The following is a 13,988-nucleotide window of genomic DNA, read 5'->3' as shown; positions in this document are numbered from 1 at the left end:
CTACTTGTCATTTGTATCCCAGGGTTTCCTGGAAGCTTTCCCCACGGTCCCTGAGCAATGAGACTGTTCTTCAGATTTTTGTAAAAGGTCACTGACTCAGTTGATGCACTTTCCAGCTCTGCTCCTTCACTATACTTTCACTTACCGTTGTTATCTCCCCTGAATCACAACTGGTCTAACTGTTTGGGGGTAACTTCACTACAGCCCTAAACTTTTCTCTATGAAGGGGAGGTTGAAATCATCAGATCTTTTGCACTATAAAGTCAGTTCTTTCCCCTTATGTAGGCAATTTTATCCTCTTGTGCTACTGCTTGGAGCAATTATAAAATTCGCTTTTTATTGCTATTTTCCAGTATTCATTAGCTTCCTTCTTCCCTGGGCAGCATTAATGCTTCCTTTCATTGCTATTTCCAGTGTTGATCTGGTGCTAGTGTTGATCTGCTTGGCTCAAGGAAACCAAAATCATTCCTAAGTACTTCAAGAAGCTGAACATTGAGGCAGCCTTCAGCCACTTCACACCTCTTTCTTCTTGTTTATAGTAGCTGTAATTAGAAATCCCTGGTGTACTTTTGGCCACAGGGACAAGACTTCTTTGTTGACTGAAGAAAGGAGACATCTGAATTTTTAACGACTGTAGGGTGAAGTGGGGGGAAAAAGGGAAATAGGTAAAGAAAGCCAAGTAGAATGACATAAAAGTAACAGCTTGATGTGGGCTTTCAGGTGGTGTTAAATGACAGTGACAGCATGGTCAGCGTGACCTGCACTGACAGCTCACAGCACGCTGAGTCCAGCAGCATCCTCTCCTGCCTGAGCTCCGTTGATGCAGACCATACCTTTGTGTTGGTTCAGGAAGCACTGGCAAGGAGGCGAAGAGCAGCACAGGTGAGGATTTCTGCTTATCTTCCCTGCTGGCCACAGGCTTAGCTGTTAATGCCTCACTTAGCTTGAAACCTTTCCATTTACTCAGCCAGTTTAGCCAGTTTCTTCCCAGCCTTCTCAATCTTGGTACCATATTACCTTGCCCATCACACCAGCTCAGTTTTGCTGCTTTTCTCTCCTTGGTCTCCACCCTCTCATCACAGTTTTTGCCTTCAGGTGAGCTGTCTCTCTGCTTGCTGCTTCTCCCAGGAATCTGGGAACATCTGTGCTCCTTATTGCTTGTTTGTTCTCTTTCCCTACCCATTCCTTGCAGATCCTAAGAGAAGAGCTTTCTGCCAGGCAGGACTCCATTAGTTTCCTGCAGCAACAGCACAGTCAGCAGGAAGAGAAGTGCAGGAAGCTGCAGCAAAGGCTGGAGCAACTGGAGGAGGAATGTAAGACGTCCAGCAGCCACCAGCAGCACCTCCAGTCCCTGGTAGAAGCACTCAGCAGGTGAGTGTTTCCTTCTCCTGTGTTGTAGAGGCAATCTGCTTCCAGTTCTGGTAGTTCAGAGGTGTTATGGGCAAAGAACTTGCCTGCCCCACCACGTGTGTGCCTCTGGCACATTAGCATCCTCCTGTCACTGCTTTTCCTGCTCTACTGGGAAGTCTAAGGCTGTCTTAGAGAGTCAATTGGGATACAAGACTCTTCCCCCCCGACATGCTGCTTCTCTGAGTTCTGTTCTTTGTGTGCCCCTTCCTAGCCACTGCTTCTCACTGAGTGAAGGCAAAAGCCTGTTTTCCTGTCTCTTTCCCTCTAAAGTTCTCTTCTAAGGGGAAGAGCAGGCTCTTCCCTGTGCTTCTCACAACTCCTTCCTGGAATGAGGAAAACGGGATCTGTGACTTCAGGCCTCTTCATTCTCCTAACTGAGCCTTGTGTCTGCAGTGACTGTGCAAATCTTGAGAAAACCAGGGAAGAACTACAGCAGCAGCTTGAGGTAACGGAGCAGGAAGCCTCCTGTCTGCGTCAGAGTAACACGGAACTGCAGCTGAAAGAAGATTCAGCCCTGGGGGAAAAGTTGGAGCAGCAGCAGATGATGGAGAGGGCACGTCATGACCAGGAGCTCCTGTGAGCATTAAAGCTTTCTCTGTGTGTGTGTAGGAGGCCCACTGTAAATGAATGAATTTTATGTGCTCATTGTTTGTTGCACAGAAGGGTGAGGGAGCAAGTGGCCAGAGCTGGATGCCTACTGCCATACGCCACAGCTGCCTCCTTAGGAGCCTTGAAAACATCATTTCAAACCCAGACCAGAGTAATTGATGACAGGCATAAGATGAAATAAGAGAAGTTCAGACAGTAAAAAATTGAACCATGCAGCAGAACAGGTTGCTCAGAGAGATTGTGCTAAATCCATCCCTGGAAGACCCAGATGGATGGAGCCTTCAGCAACCTGGACTGATCCCATAGCTGACCTCAGTTACTTTGAGCTGAAAATTGGGCTAGAGGCTTCCTGGGTCACCACCACCCTCAATCATCCTGTGATCTTAAGACTATTGGACTGGAAATTGATACCCATCTCCTCCCCAGATAGACTGCAGGCACTTTCATCATTGCACTGCTGAAGGCAAGAGTAATTGTAGGTGTGTTAATTTGGGCTTAAAAAGTCTGTCTTGCAAGGCTTTCCAGAGTTCTTACTTGGTATTCAATGTATCAAAAAGGAGAGAGAGACCTAAGAGTCAGGAAGCTGTTGAGAGCACCTGAACCTTTTTGGAAACATCCTATGATTTCTGGAAGCTGGTTTTACTTTCACAAAGAGAAATGCTTCACCTGCCTCCATGGGAAAGTGTGATGCAGGTCCAGTCAGGAAATTACAGCATTCTTTAGGTGTAAATAGAAACTTTTTGTAAACCTTTCAGACTGCCTTATCTGGGACTTAGTATGTATTCTTGGGTTTGGAAAAGAGAACATTTTTACATTAAAAACTTGTTTGTCTTCCTCCCCTTCCTTCCACTCATCATTCCTTGTTTCCAGACATTTGCTTTCCTGCCAGGCTGTGTAGCTGAACTGGCAGGGTCTCCACTTTGGGCAAAAGAAGACAGGAATCATTAAGATGACAGATATCACAGTCTATGTGGAGAGGCCAGAGACCATTACAAGAGCAGAGGAATATAATTTGTCCCAGTAGCTGGGTTACCTTTTCCAGTGGTGGTGTTCTGAATAAGCAGGGGAAGATGGTGTAGTCATACACAGCTCTGGTACAATTCAGGGTCTTGATTTTCCTCAGTTCTGAAGATTTCTGCCCTTGAAGCTGTAGTCAGAGTAATTTTCCAACTTCTCTTTATTTACCCTTGGGACATTGCCCATGGTCTGGGCAATTGTTTATGTCCAAATCCATATTTAGAGTTCTGAGGATCTGGATCTGGAAGGAGAGGTGAGAAGACCTTAAAAACTTGTCTTTCTGCTTCTCTTAGGCTGAAGGACTTAGCTGCTCTTGAAGGCAAACATGCCTTGTTACAGGGTGAGCTGGTAGTCGCGAGGGAGACACTGGAGCAATCCCACCTTCAGAAGGATCTGCTGAAGCGTGAGAAGCAGGAGCTTACAGTGGCACTGGGAAAGGTATGGTCACCTTATTCCTACACAGCATTTGTGGGAGAGGGAGGACTGACACAGATGCCATTTCTGGCAGTAGAAGACAGGGACAGTAGAGTTCTCCTTGGAAAATGGTGATCAGACCACAGAGGCTCTTTGTGCTAGTTAGTCCCCACGTGCTTATTGGGAATGCTGAACTGGGAGAGACACAAAAGTGGATGTGGAGTTGCCCCTTGAAGTCAGGGATTTTCCCATCTGTATTTCCATGCTGTTCTTATGTCTCCCCAGGCAGAGCAGGCAGTTGCAGAGCTGACAGGGGCTCAGAACAAGCGGAGCACTGAGGTAGCTGATCTCCGGGCTGCGACAGCCAACATGAGCGCTGTCAATGAAGCTCTGGCCTGGGATAAAGTGCAGCTGAACAAACTTGTGCTGCAGGTGAGCAGGGTTGCTGAAGATCTTGCTAGTCATTTGTCCCCATCTGGGGCTTCTCAGACTTGTTACCTTCTAGCAGTATGACTGACTGAACATGGAAATGTTGCTCCTTTTTCTGTCCAAGCCAAACCTTCTTCGTGGTAAATCTTCCTGTGTTTTATGTCCTTTGTCTGTGATTGTAGCTGGAGCAAGAGAAAGATGTTCTGTCAGATAAAGTGGATGAGATGGACAGAGCAAGGATCTCTGACAAGGAGAAGCTCTGCTTGTGTGAAAGGAGAAATGAAGAGCTCTGTGCAGAGAAAGCCCGCCTGGAGCAGCTGCTGGAGAAAGTGGAGGAGCAACAGGAGGGGCTGCAGGTAGAGTTGAAAATACTGGCAGAGGAGAAGGCAGAAACCCAAGAGAAACTCAGTCAGGTGAGACAAAAGAAGTGGTGCTTCTGTGTGGGCATTTGGCTGCTTGGCTCAATGAAGCTGTTATCTGTTGGATTCTGCAGTGGTTTTGCCAAGGAGACACTTGTAATGCTGGAGGTCAGAAGGCTTTGTTCGCTTTTCTTTAGAAATGTGTTATTCTGGAATACTCCAAGTTGTCCTCTCTTTCTACAGATTCTTTTAATCTACCTCTCTGTGTTGCCTCTTTTTTGGCTTTTGTGAGTTGCCGGGAGATGACTGTTCTGTCTGTGAATCTGAGTGGGGCTTCTGCTCTCGATGTGGCCAAAGATGCAAACGGTGTAGCTTGTCTCAGTGTAACCCTCTATCTGAGGAAAAAATCTGGGCTGTGTGTTTCTGTTTCTGCTTTTTGTTGTTTGCAATTTTCAGCTCTCCATTTGCTTGAGTCTCAAGAGCAGAACAAAGCTACAAGTCAGTGTCTGCTGCCTTGTACTGCTAGGAATGGGAATGACATCTTGAAATTAGTGAAAATGTATTTTAAGATGTACATGTAACTTTGTGGCTGGAGAACTGCCTGGCAGAAGAGAACCTGGGAGTTTTGGTTGAAAACTGGTTGACCATGAGCCCTGCTGCTCAGGGACAGGATTTAGTGGTGGCCTTGGCAGTGCTGTGTTAATGGTTGTTAATGGTTAGACTTGATGGTCCTAAAGGGCTTTTCCAGTGTAAAGGATTGTGTAAGTCTATGAACTGTTTGAACCTCTTTAGGCTTTGAGGAAAAAGGTGAGAAATAGGTGATCATACAAGACTCTTTACTCTTATTTTGGTTAAAATCTTGGGAGGATCACATCACTGGCAGCCACTGGAGAGTTTGTCATCATTTAAATGTCAGTTTCATAATATACAATGTTGGGTATTATGGGATAACTTTGAGAGGAGAACTGTTTGTTTCTGATGGTCTGTTCTCTGTTATGTAATTTTGGAGTACAAGGTATGGTTGACAACTACCCACCAGAGGTGTTACACTGAAGAAAGAAATAATCATGGTTAATTTTCAAGCTGCAATACCAGCAAGGCATATTAGACACCTTCTGTGTGTAAGACAGACAGTGTTGTGGACATGAACTGCTGTGCCAATAGAATCTACCATCTCTTGGGCCACGTGAGCCAGACTTCCATAAATCACTACATGACGCTGCTCACCACAAGGGCCCTTTCCCTGCCAAACATCCCCTCATTGCATCCAACTGCTTTACACCCTGGAGTATTTTTTTTCCTGAAGGAGAAACCATGTGTATGTTCACTTTCTTCAGTGAGGAGAGTTGCTTTTGTTCAACCTTTCCTGAACGCTCCCATCACTGGAACAGATTCTGCTGCATTTTAGTTTGCACAGTGGTGGCTCTGGAAAAGTGCAGTATTTTTGCATGAAAACCTGTAGCCTGGGGTATGTATGTTGGTCCAGAAGGAGCTCTCTGCTCCCAGGCAGCCCAGCAGGGCCTTACACATCGCTCTCAAGTTAACAGTGCCGGCGCCTGCCAGCCGCCCAGGGTATTGGCGTGGCACACAGCAGATACAGCAGGTGCTCTGACAGTTCATCCCCAAGTAGAGGAGCTCTTTCTCCTCGAGCTGATTCAGAAGGGGCAGTGGCTCTGCACAGACCTGCAGAGAAAGGTCTCTGACTGTATTTTGTCCTGCTTCCAGGCCTACCGCCAGCAAGAGTCGTCCTGCAGTGGTCTGGAGCAGTTGCGGCAGGAGTCCTCTCGCCAAGGGCAGGCGCTGGCCAAGGTGTCCAAAGAGAAGGAATTGTTGGTGCATGAGAAGGCTGCCCTGGAGGTGCGACTGGCAGCCACGGAGCGGGACAGACAAGGCCTTTCAGAGCAGCTGGCAGAGGCCAGGTAAAGGCAGGGAGGAGAGCCCAGGCAGGACATGATTTCATGTCTCTAATTGTCAAGGAGGTATTCATGACACGAGGATTTATTGCATCCTGTGTGCTTTTCAGATGTTTTCACCTTCTGTGGACAGAAAATGGAAGAATCTCAAGCAAAAAGAAAAAACATATACCATGATTTAAATGTTGTTTTTCTGATGACTAAAGCCAGCAAAGCTCTCCTGAGCCTTGACCTCATGTTTATGCCCCCTTGTGCATTTCTGTGTGAAGTCCAAAGCAGTCCAGCTTGACTCTGCGCTGAGTAATATTTAAATCATGCAGATGGTTCCTGAACCCTGAAGCTTCTCTCTGATTCTTGTTATGTGCATTTGAACACAGATATTTCTTTATCAAGTAGTTTGACACGGGATCTTTAGACCTCAAGGCTATTGCATATGGACATTGTGAGTAGGACACTGCCATTTAGGGTTAAGCTTTAGGCTCGTGCTGAAAATCTTGAGGGCCTTCTGCTTCTAAGCTCAGTCTTGTTACCTAGGGTGTAGGACCTAGAGTTGGTTACACCAGCAGCAGGGTGTAACCTGCTTTTCTGAATTCTGGCCAGTCTTCAGGTTACTTGCCCATCAGTGATGTCTGGGTCCTGTGCTTACCACATGCTGTTTAGAGACAGATGTCATGGAGAAGTTGTACAGGGAAGGAACAAGATTCCGTCCTTCTGCTCTGTCAGGTGTCTGAGATGAAATGTGACATGAAGCTGAAGGAGGGAAGGTTTAGATGAGATATTAGAGGGAAGTTCTCTACAGAGGGAGTGGTGAGGGGCTGCAACGGGCTGCCCAGAGAGGGGGTGGATGCTCCATCCCTGGGGGTGTTCAAGGCCAGGTTGGATGGGGTCCTGGGCAACCTTGTATAGATCCGGGCCTGGAGGTTGGTGGCCCTGCCTGTGGCAGGGGGTTGGAGCAATATGATCCTTAGGGTCCCTTCCAACCCAGACCAGTCTATGATTCTATGTTCTGCTGTTTAAAAAAAAAAAAAAAGTATCAGCGTGCTTGTTCTCTCAGGTGTTTTTTTGAAGACCCCTGAACTTGCAAAGCTGTACAAATGATGTATGAGACATTGTCTGTCAGGCTTTTTGACTTTTGTGCTTTACCACTCCAGAGAATGTTGTTTGCAAGACTGATAAACACTGTTCTGATTCAGTCTGTTTCTTGAGAGCTTCTGCTTCTTCTGAGCTCCAGCTTCTCTCCTCTGATCTAGATGCATTATATTTGTTCAGCTTTTTTTATTTTATTTTATTTTTTTTTAGGGGACAATATTTTCCTTTAAAGTGATAAGTTAGGCAATACAACCTTTGGCAATAGATAATGAAAAATCAGCAAGTACCCTTGCCAGATGTTCTCAAGAGCTTTTTGTTGTCACAGTTTTGGACTCTTTCACTTTTCTGTTTTGGAGATTGGCTTCTATTTGTTTGTAAAATGGAGCATATTTCCTTTGGACTGACAGATATAGGCACAATCAGAAACATGTGGTTGTTCTTCTTGAAGATACATCCTCCATTGTCCATCAAAGTAGCGAATTCCTTCTGTTGTGGGTTTTATTGTTGTCCCACTCTGGTGCCCCTTTACCTGATTCCATCCCTGTACAAGCGAGGTGATGCTGTGTGGTGTAGGAAATGGGCAGACAGGACACCGTGTTGGGCCACTACAGCTCCTTCCCACAGGCTGAATGGACTGTACCTGTCTTCCCTTTCAGAGTTCTAGTTAAGGGAAAGTCCAGTTCTGATGTTACTATGAATGGTGCTGCAGGCGTGGGATTTTAGGTCTGGTGTGGTGCATTGCTTTAGTCCCTTTTACAAACAGGGGGTCTGGAAAATTCCCTACCTGTAGCTACGCTACAAACAGCATTAAAACCTCATGAATCAGCCAGGGAAATACTCTGCTTCTGTCTCCCTGCAGAGTGCCTTGGAAGTGCAGGTGAGAGAAGGGCCGTGAGCAGGGGCTTTGGCTCGCTGGCACAGGCTCTGTGGGCAAAGCTGTCTGTGTGTCAGAGATCACACACCAGCCATGCAAGATGTGGCTGTTGAGATCTGATTTGGCTGGGCTTCCTGTTTTTGTTAAGTCATCTGTAAAGCCTGGGCATTCCCTTGGGGTGGGGGGCCTGCATTACTGTTTTACATGGTAGGAATATAGGGTTTTATATGCAAGTTTCCATGCAGCCAATTTTGTTCTCATGGGGAGGAATCTTGAACTGCTTCTTACTGGAATAAGACCCCATGGGTGTCAGGAGCAAGCAAGCCATTTCTCTCTGTATTTGTGACTTGCAGGTCAATGAAGGAGTCCCTGGAATCCAGCCTGTTTGAGGCTCAGCAGCACTTGTCTCAGCTGGAGATCTCCCGGAGTCAGCTTGAAATCCAGCTTCATGCAGTCACACAGGCCAAGGAGGTGATACAAGGTGAGGGCCCTGTGTGCTTTTTTTCTGGGGATCCCCCTGCCTTGGGAAGATGGTATAAAACCAGCTGTCTGTCCACAGTGCTTCTGAGCAGTGGAGGAGCTGGAGACAGGTCCCTCCTGCACTGAAAGTCTTGAGGTTGGTAAAGTCAGAACCACTCTTTGTGTGGGCACTGAATCTTGACACTTGTCATGGATGCAGGAGAAGTGAAGTGCCTTCAGTGTGAGCTGGAAGCAGAGAGATCTCTAAGGAGACAGGAACAGGAGAACATGGCACAACAGCTCTTGCGGACAGAAGAGCAGTATGAGACTACCCTCAGCCTTCGGCAAACTGACTGTGAAGCAGAAGTAAACAAGCTCCTGCAAGACCTGGTAGGAAACAATATACTTTGGAATTCTTCAAGCAGGCTTGAAGGCTGGCTTCAGAAGGAAAATAACCCAAGTGTGTCAAATGGCAGCAGTCATCTGTCATACCCCACACGCTGTAGCCAGGCAGCAGAACCCATAGCTCATACTTGAGTCACATGAAACCCTGAGGGCTCTGCAGGGGTAGTAGATGCAGCCACAGATTCATGGTGGGCATATGATGAGTTGTACAGAAGGTTGGGTGGTCCCCACCCAAGGGATGGCAGCAAGGGGGCAGGATCTTACCAGACTCCCATCTACCATGAAGGAGACTCACAGCATTCCTGCCAACTGCAGTCATGGGAACTTTGTTCCTTCCTTTCTGTCCTCTCATGGTTGGTGCAGGCGTTGTCTTTGGGCTTGAAGTGTATGGAACAGGCCCCTTGTTCCTTGGGGCTTGAGTTCATGGTGTGTCTTATGACTAGGGATACTGGTCTCTTTCTCATCCTGTGATCCATCACCCTGTGATCCATCACCTCTTCACTGATTAAAGGGGAGGTGAGCTTTGAAAATAGAGACTCTGAGAATAGAGAGAAGTCCTGAGGAGAGAGGTGCTAGGGAACAGGCAGCCACCAGAGAGGGGAAGTTGATGTCTCCTTTTCCTAATGGTTGGACTTAAAGATCTTAAAGATCTTTTCTATGATTGTCCCACCTGCTGACCCTCCTTTTAAGTTCCTTGATAGGACATGGTGTATGGGGGACACAAAGCCACTACCTATGTCCTGTTGATGGGGGGTGTTGTGGGATGAATGAAGCTTCAAAATTTTTTTAAGGAACTGTGCTGGGACTCCATTGTGAAATCTTTTTCCTCCCATCACCAGGCAAGGGAGCGGGAAGGGCACCATTCAGAGCTGCAGGAGATACTGGAGCAATGGGAAAAGGAGAAGGCAGAGACAGAAAGGGAGCATGAGAAGCAGCTGTTTGATATGAAGCAGGAAGTTGCTACTATGCAAGCTCAACAAGAAGAGGAACGAATCAGAGTTGAAAACGCCAAGCAAGAGGTAAAGATTGTGAAAGGGGAGTTTGTGGTTTTTCACCAGGCTCAAGTTGTGGGAGATGGCTGGGTATCAAGCTGTGGAGCTTGCCATCCTTGTTTTCTACATTGCATTTGGTGAAGTGGAAGGTGAGCAGGACTATCTTTGGGACCTCTCATGGGAAGCCACATCACTTTTCATTTTCAATTTTTGTGCTGCTATTGTGTTTTTTAAGACTTACCTCAGAGTATCTTCACACTTCTCTTTACAGTCTTCTTTTAATGTTTGCTGATACATGTTTATAGCTTTAACTCCTTTAAAGCCCAAACTGAGTTTGTAGGACTGGATCCCCACCAGGATGGGGCTTTTGTTTGGGGGAGGAGTGGCAGGATTGCTGACAAAATGAAAAAAAATTAACTCCTCTGAAATATTTCTGAGCAGTAAAACAGGAGTGTCTTGTGGGCTGTGTGTAGGTCACTTGCTGGTAACCTAGTTTGTACCCAGATCTCCCGTGACAAAGCAACACTGTCAGCCGCTGAGAATCCTCCTTGTGTCCTACCCAAAGTCCTTTTTACACAACATGCCTAGGGACAGCAGTACCCCCAGATGTGTCTGCAGGTATTGAAATGACAGGGCAGCATTCAGAGATGACAGTGTGCCCCTGTAAGTCAGTACTTTAACATACTGAATACCTTCAAACCGCAGTAATTTTCACTAAACCTCACCTAGAATACATGAGTCTTCTGAAGCAGCTGCTGGCTTCAGCCCTCTGGCAGCCTTGCATTTTCTGTGCTGCTAACCAGCTGCAGAAGTTGCTATGGAAAGACAAGCAGGGCACAGCAGAAGATGAGGGGTCATGTAAAGGGGGAACTGGTCTGACGTGTCGCTGAGGGTGCCATCCTGCTGAGTCCCGAAGATCACAAAGCCCCCCTTGCTTCCTAAACTCCTGCTCAGAGATCCAATCCCAGATAGACTGTAGATGGGCTGTGTTTATCCTGCCAATCTCGCTTAAGAACCTGTGGCTCCAACTGGGCAGACAGTGATCTAGGAGACCAGCAGCATAATGCTCCAAGAACATGGGAGCCCGTCAGTCTCTGAGTCTTACCACATGGATTTTGTAAGGGAAGTTGAAACCCATCTTCTTTTTATTTCTGTGCAGGCCCTGCTAGAACAAGAGCGTGAGAAGGATGCTTTGTTAGAGAGGCTGCTCCAAACTCAGGGGGAACTAAGGGAAGCCAGCCAGCAGCTCCAGCAGCTCAGGCAGGAGGTGGAAGAGCAGCGAGAGAATGGGCAGGTAAGTCAGATTGGCAAAGGTGGGTTGAAGGAACAGGCCCTTGGCAATTACATCAGCTGAGAGAAGCTGAGAGAGCCAGGTCATGGAGTGAAGGGCAGGAACAGAGGAATGAAACAGGTCCTGCGCCTGAGGAGGCAAGGACTAATGCAGGTGCTGAAAGCAGCCCAGAGCCTGCTCAGCTCCAGAGATCAACAACAGGAAGCAAGGGTTACAGTGGAAACAGAGCTGGGTAGAAAGGCAGCATGAAGTGCTTGAATTAATATGATACTGAGAGAGAAAGAGAAAAAAGCTGGGCCTGATGGCAGGTCCCTGTAGCTTGCTCTCCATTTGTGTTCACAGAATGTCAGAGAAAAGCTGCAGGGAGAACTGCAGAAAAGTCAGAGTAAGATCGAGGCAGTGGAGGAGAGGCACAAGGAAGAAATCAAGACCATCAAAGAGGAAATGAATGTCCTTCTTCAGCAGAGGGATGCTCTACAAAAACAGGTGACTAAAATGGCAGTAGCTACTCCAGTCATCAAACAGGTGAAGTGTCTCTCCACTTCTTGCTTTTCCATTGCAGAGCAAGTGGCTGATGGGGTAACCCCTCCAGCTGCCATCGTACTGTGGTCTCCATCTCAGCTGGTCTGAAGACTTACCAGCCAGCTGAACCTCAGCTGCTGCTATGAAAAGATGGGCTAGTTCTTTTGCCTGTTTGCAGCAATCATCCACATGGATTTCTGCTGGCCTGGCACTCTAGCCTTGTTTTTTAACATGGGTTTTCAGCTGAGCACAGTGACCCACTCAGATTTTTAAACAAGTTGGGTATATCCATTGTGAATCTGATACTTTTGTGATAGGGTGAAATACCAAGTTGTTCTTCCCCTTTCCTGACAGTGACAAGCCATAGTCTTTAACTGCTTTGTTGTGTTTTACTTGAGGTGCAAGAGTTAACATCTCAGCTAGCAGCCTCTGAAGAGTCCCAGCAAGCGATTGCTCACAAAGCTCAGCAAGATCTGAGCGAGGCACAGGAGCTGTCAAAGGAGAAAGTGCTAGAGGTTGTGCACCTGCAGAAGATTCTGGAGGAGAAGAGTTGTCAATGGGAGGAGGTAGAACGTCAGAACAAGGAGCTGCAGGCATGTCTGCAGTCCTTGGAGAGGGAAAGGAGTCAATGGGAAGAAGTGGAGCGTCATAACACAGAATTTCAGGCTTCATTGAAGGTCCTAGAGAGTGAAAAAACCAGGTAAATTAAAGCCTGTGAGACTGCATTCTTTGTAATGGATTCCTTCCTTCAAATCTTTGTATATCCAGGTGGCTCAGGCAGCATTTGATTTCTGAACTACCCATGGAGATGGGTTTCATTCCTTTCATGTTGTGTTTAATTTACTTTTAATCTTTCAGTGACATTTTTTCTGAAGATAATGGCTTTAGGAATAGTCCTTTCCTTTAAAAAAGGTGTTCTTTTATTAGGTCAGCATGTTAATACTATTAAATGAAACTTTGAGGGGTTTCAAATCTGAAACACACCAGAGGAGGCAGGATGAGCTGCAGTGTAACAAACTAGCTGGATCGATCAGCACCGTGGTGACTCCAGTAAACTTTTAAACATTTGGGATCTGTATCAGTCTCCCATCCTGGTACCTTTAATGGGGGGAAGCCATCTTAAACCCAAGATTTTGAACTAAGCCAGGCTCCCCTCCAAGGCTCCCAAGAAAGGAGAAATGTTCTTATTGCCATCTGTTTCCTTGTTCCTCAAAAATCCCAGCAGTGTCTGGAGAGGTTCAAGCAGGATCCCTGCCAGCCTCAACAGTTACAGATGTTACTGACTGTCAAGGAATACAAGAAAACAGAGACAGAGTAGGTAGGCAGGTAAAGTCCTGTCAATCTTCAACACATATCTTCACTGAAGAAGAGAAACAAAAGGGAGTGCACTCTCACTTCCTCTGTGGGGGTTCCTGCATCTTATTCAAGGATCTGAGTATTTCCTCCAAGCCTCCAGTACCACTTCTGGCATCAGCCTTCATTTCTGTAGCTGAAACAAATACAGGAACTGTAAAATCCTATGAAGTTCCCCAAAGATCACCTTGCTGTCTGTTGCTTCTGTTCCTGCCAGGACTTACAAGCTAGGGGAGGAAAATGTCTCCTCTTTATTCACAGAAGGTCTTTTCATTATTTGAGTGTCATTAGCCAAAAGAAAAATTTCCTCTTCCCTAATGTTTTCATTTCAGTCCTTTGCTAGGTTTATATTCACATCCCCATCTCAGAGTGAGGTATTTAGCCAGTAATTTGCCTCTTTTCTCTGGAAACAAGTGTAGTGGGCACATGCTTGGATATGACTGTCAACCTCACTTAGGACTAAACAAGCAGCCTGGCTGTTAAGATGAACCTCAGCAGACAAGGCAATTTTCCTCTTGGTGGTGGAAGATCTAAGAGTTTATTAAATGTTATACCACGTAGTAATGAGTTGTGTGCTTTCTATTTCAGGCTGACTCTGTCTCTGAAAGAGAAGGAACTGAGCTTCAGAACCCTGGAAGAAAACAACCTTGCCCAGCACAACGAGGTGTCTCAGCTTCTTTCTGCTCTTCACCAGGCCCAGCAGCTCCATTCAGACCACCAAAGAGAAATACAAGAGCTCAACAACCAGGTGACTCATGCAGTGCCATCCAGAGACATAGGATACATCCTTCCAGCTTGTAGGCCCCAACATGTTTCCCCTCCCAAAAACACACACTCTCTCCCTTCTCTTCC

The 13,988-nt window shown here is 46.6% G+C and overlaps 1 protein-coding gene and 1 long non-coding RNA gene across 2 annotated transcripts in view; one reads left to right on the top strand and one right to left on the bottom strand.

Moving 5' to 3' along the window:
* Positions 1-13,988, top strand: part of CEP250 (centrosomal protein 250) — a gene marked incomplete at its 5' end in the record, with an annotated part of 33,429 nt that overhangs the window by 5,943 nt on the left and 13,498 nt on the right. The window contains 14 exon segments of the mRNA XM_084271452.1: positions 721-882; positions 1,193-1,371; positions 1,804-1,986; positions 3,330-3,474; positions 3,736-3,882; positions 4,062-4,292; positions 5,964-6,157; positions 8,468-8,595; positions 8,794-8,963; positions 9,818-9,997; positions 11,130-11,264; positions 11,604-11,747; positions 12,182-12,483; positions 13,725-13,884. Coding sequence (XP_084127578.1) covers positions 721-882; positions 1,193-1,371; positions 1,804-1,986; positions 3,330-3,474; positions 3,736-3,882; positions 4,062-4,292; positions 5,964-6,157; positions 8,468-8,595; positions 8,794-8,963; positions 9,818-9,997; positions 11,130-11,264; positions 11,604-11,747; positions 12,182-12,483; positions 13,725-13,884 — 2,460 coding nt within the window.
* On the bottom strand, positions 13,194-13,852 carry LOC311197666. Its single transcript, XR_014617652.1, has 3 exons — positions 13,828-13,852; positions 13,691-13,737; positions 13,194-13,272 (listed from the first exon to the last, which is right to left on the bottom strand). It is a non-coding gene; the product is annotated as an uncharacterized lncRNA (long non-coding RNA).

Source organism: Gallinula chloropus (assembly GCF_964237585.1).
Source record: "Gallinula chloropus genome assembly, chromosome: 16".
In the NCBI taxonomy this organism is placed as follows: Eukaryota; Metazoa; Chordata; class Aves; order Gruiformes; family Rallidae; genus Gallinula; species Gallinula chloropus.
This window is presented reverse-complemented; position numbering and strand designations above follow the sequence as displayed.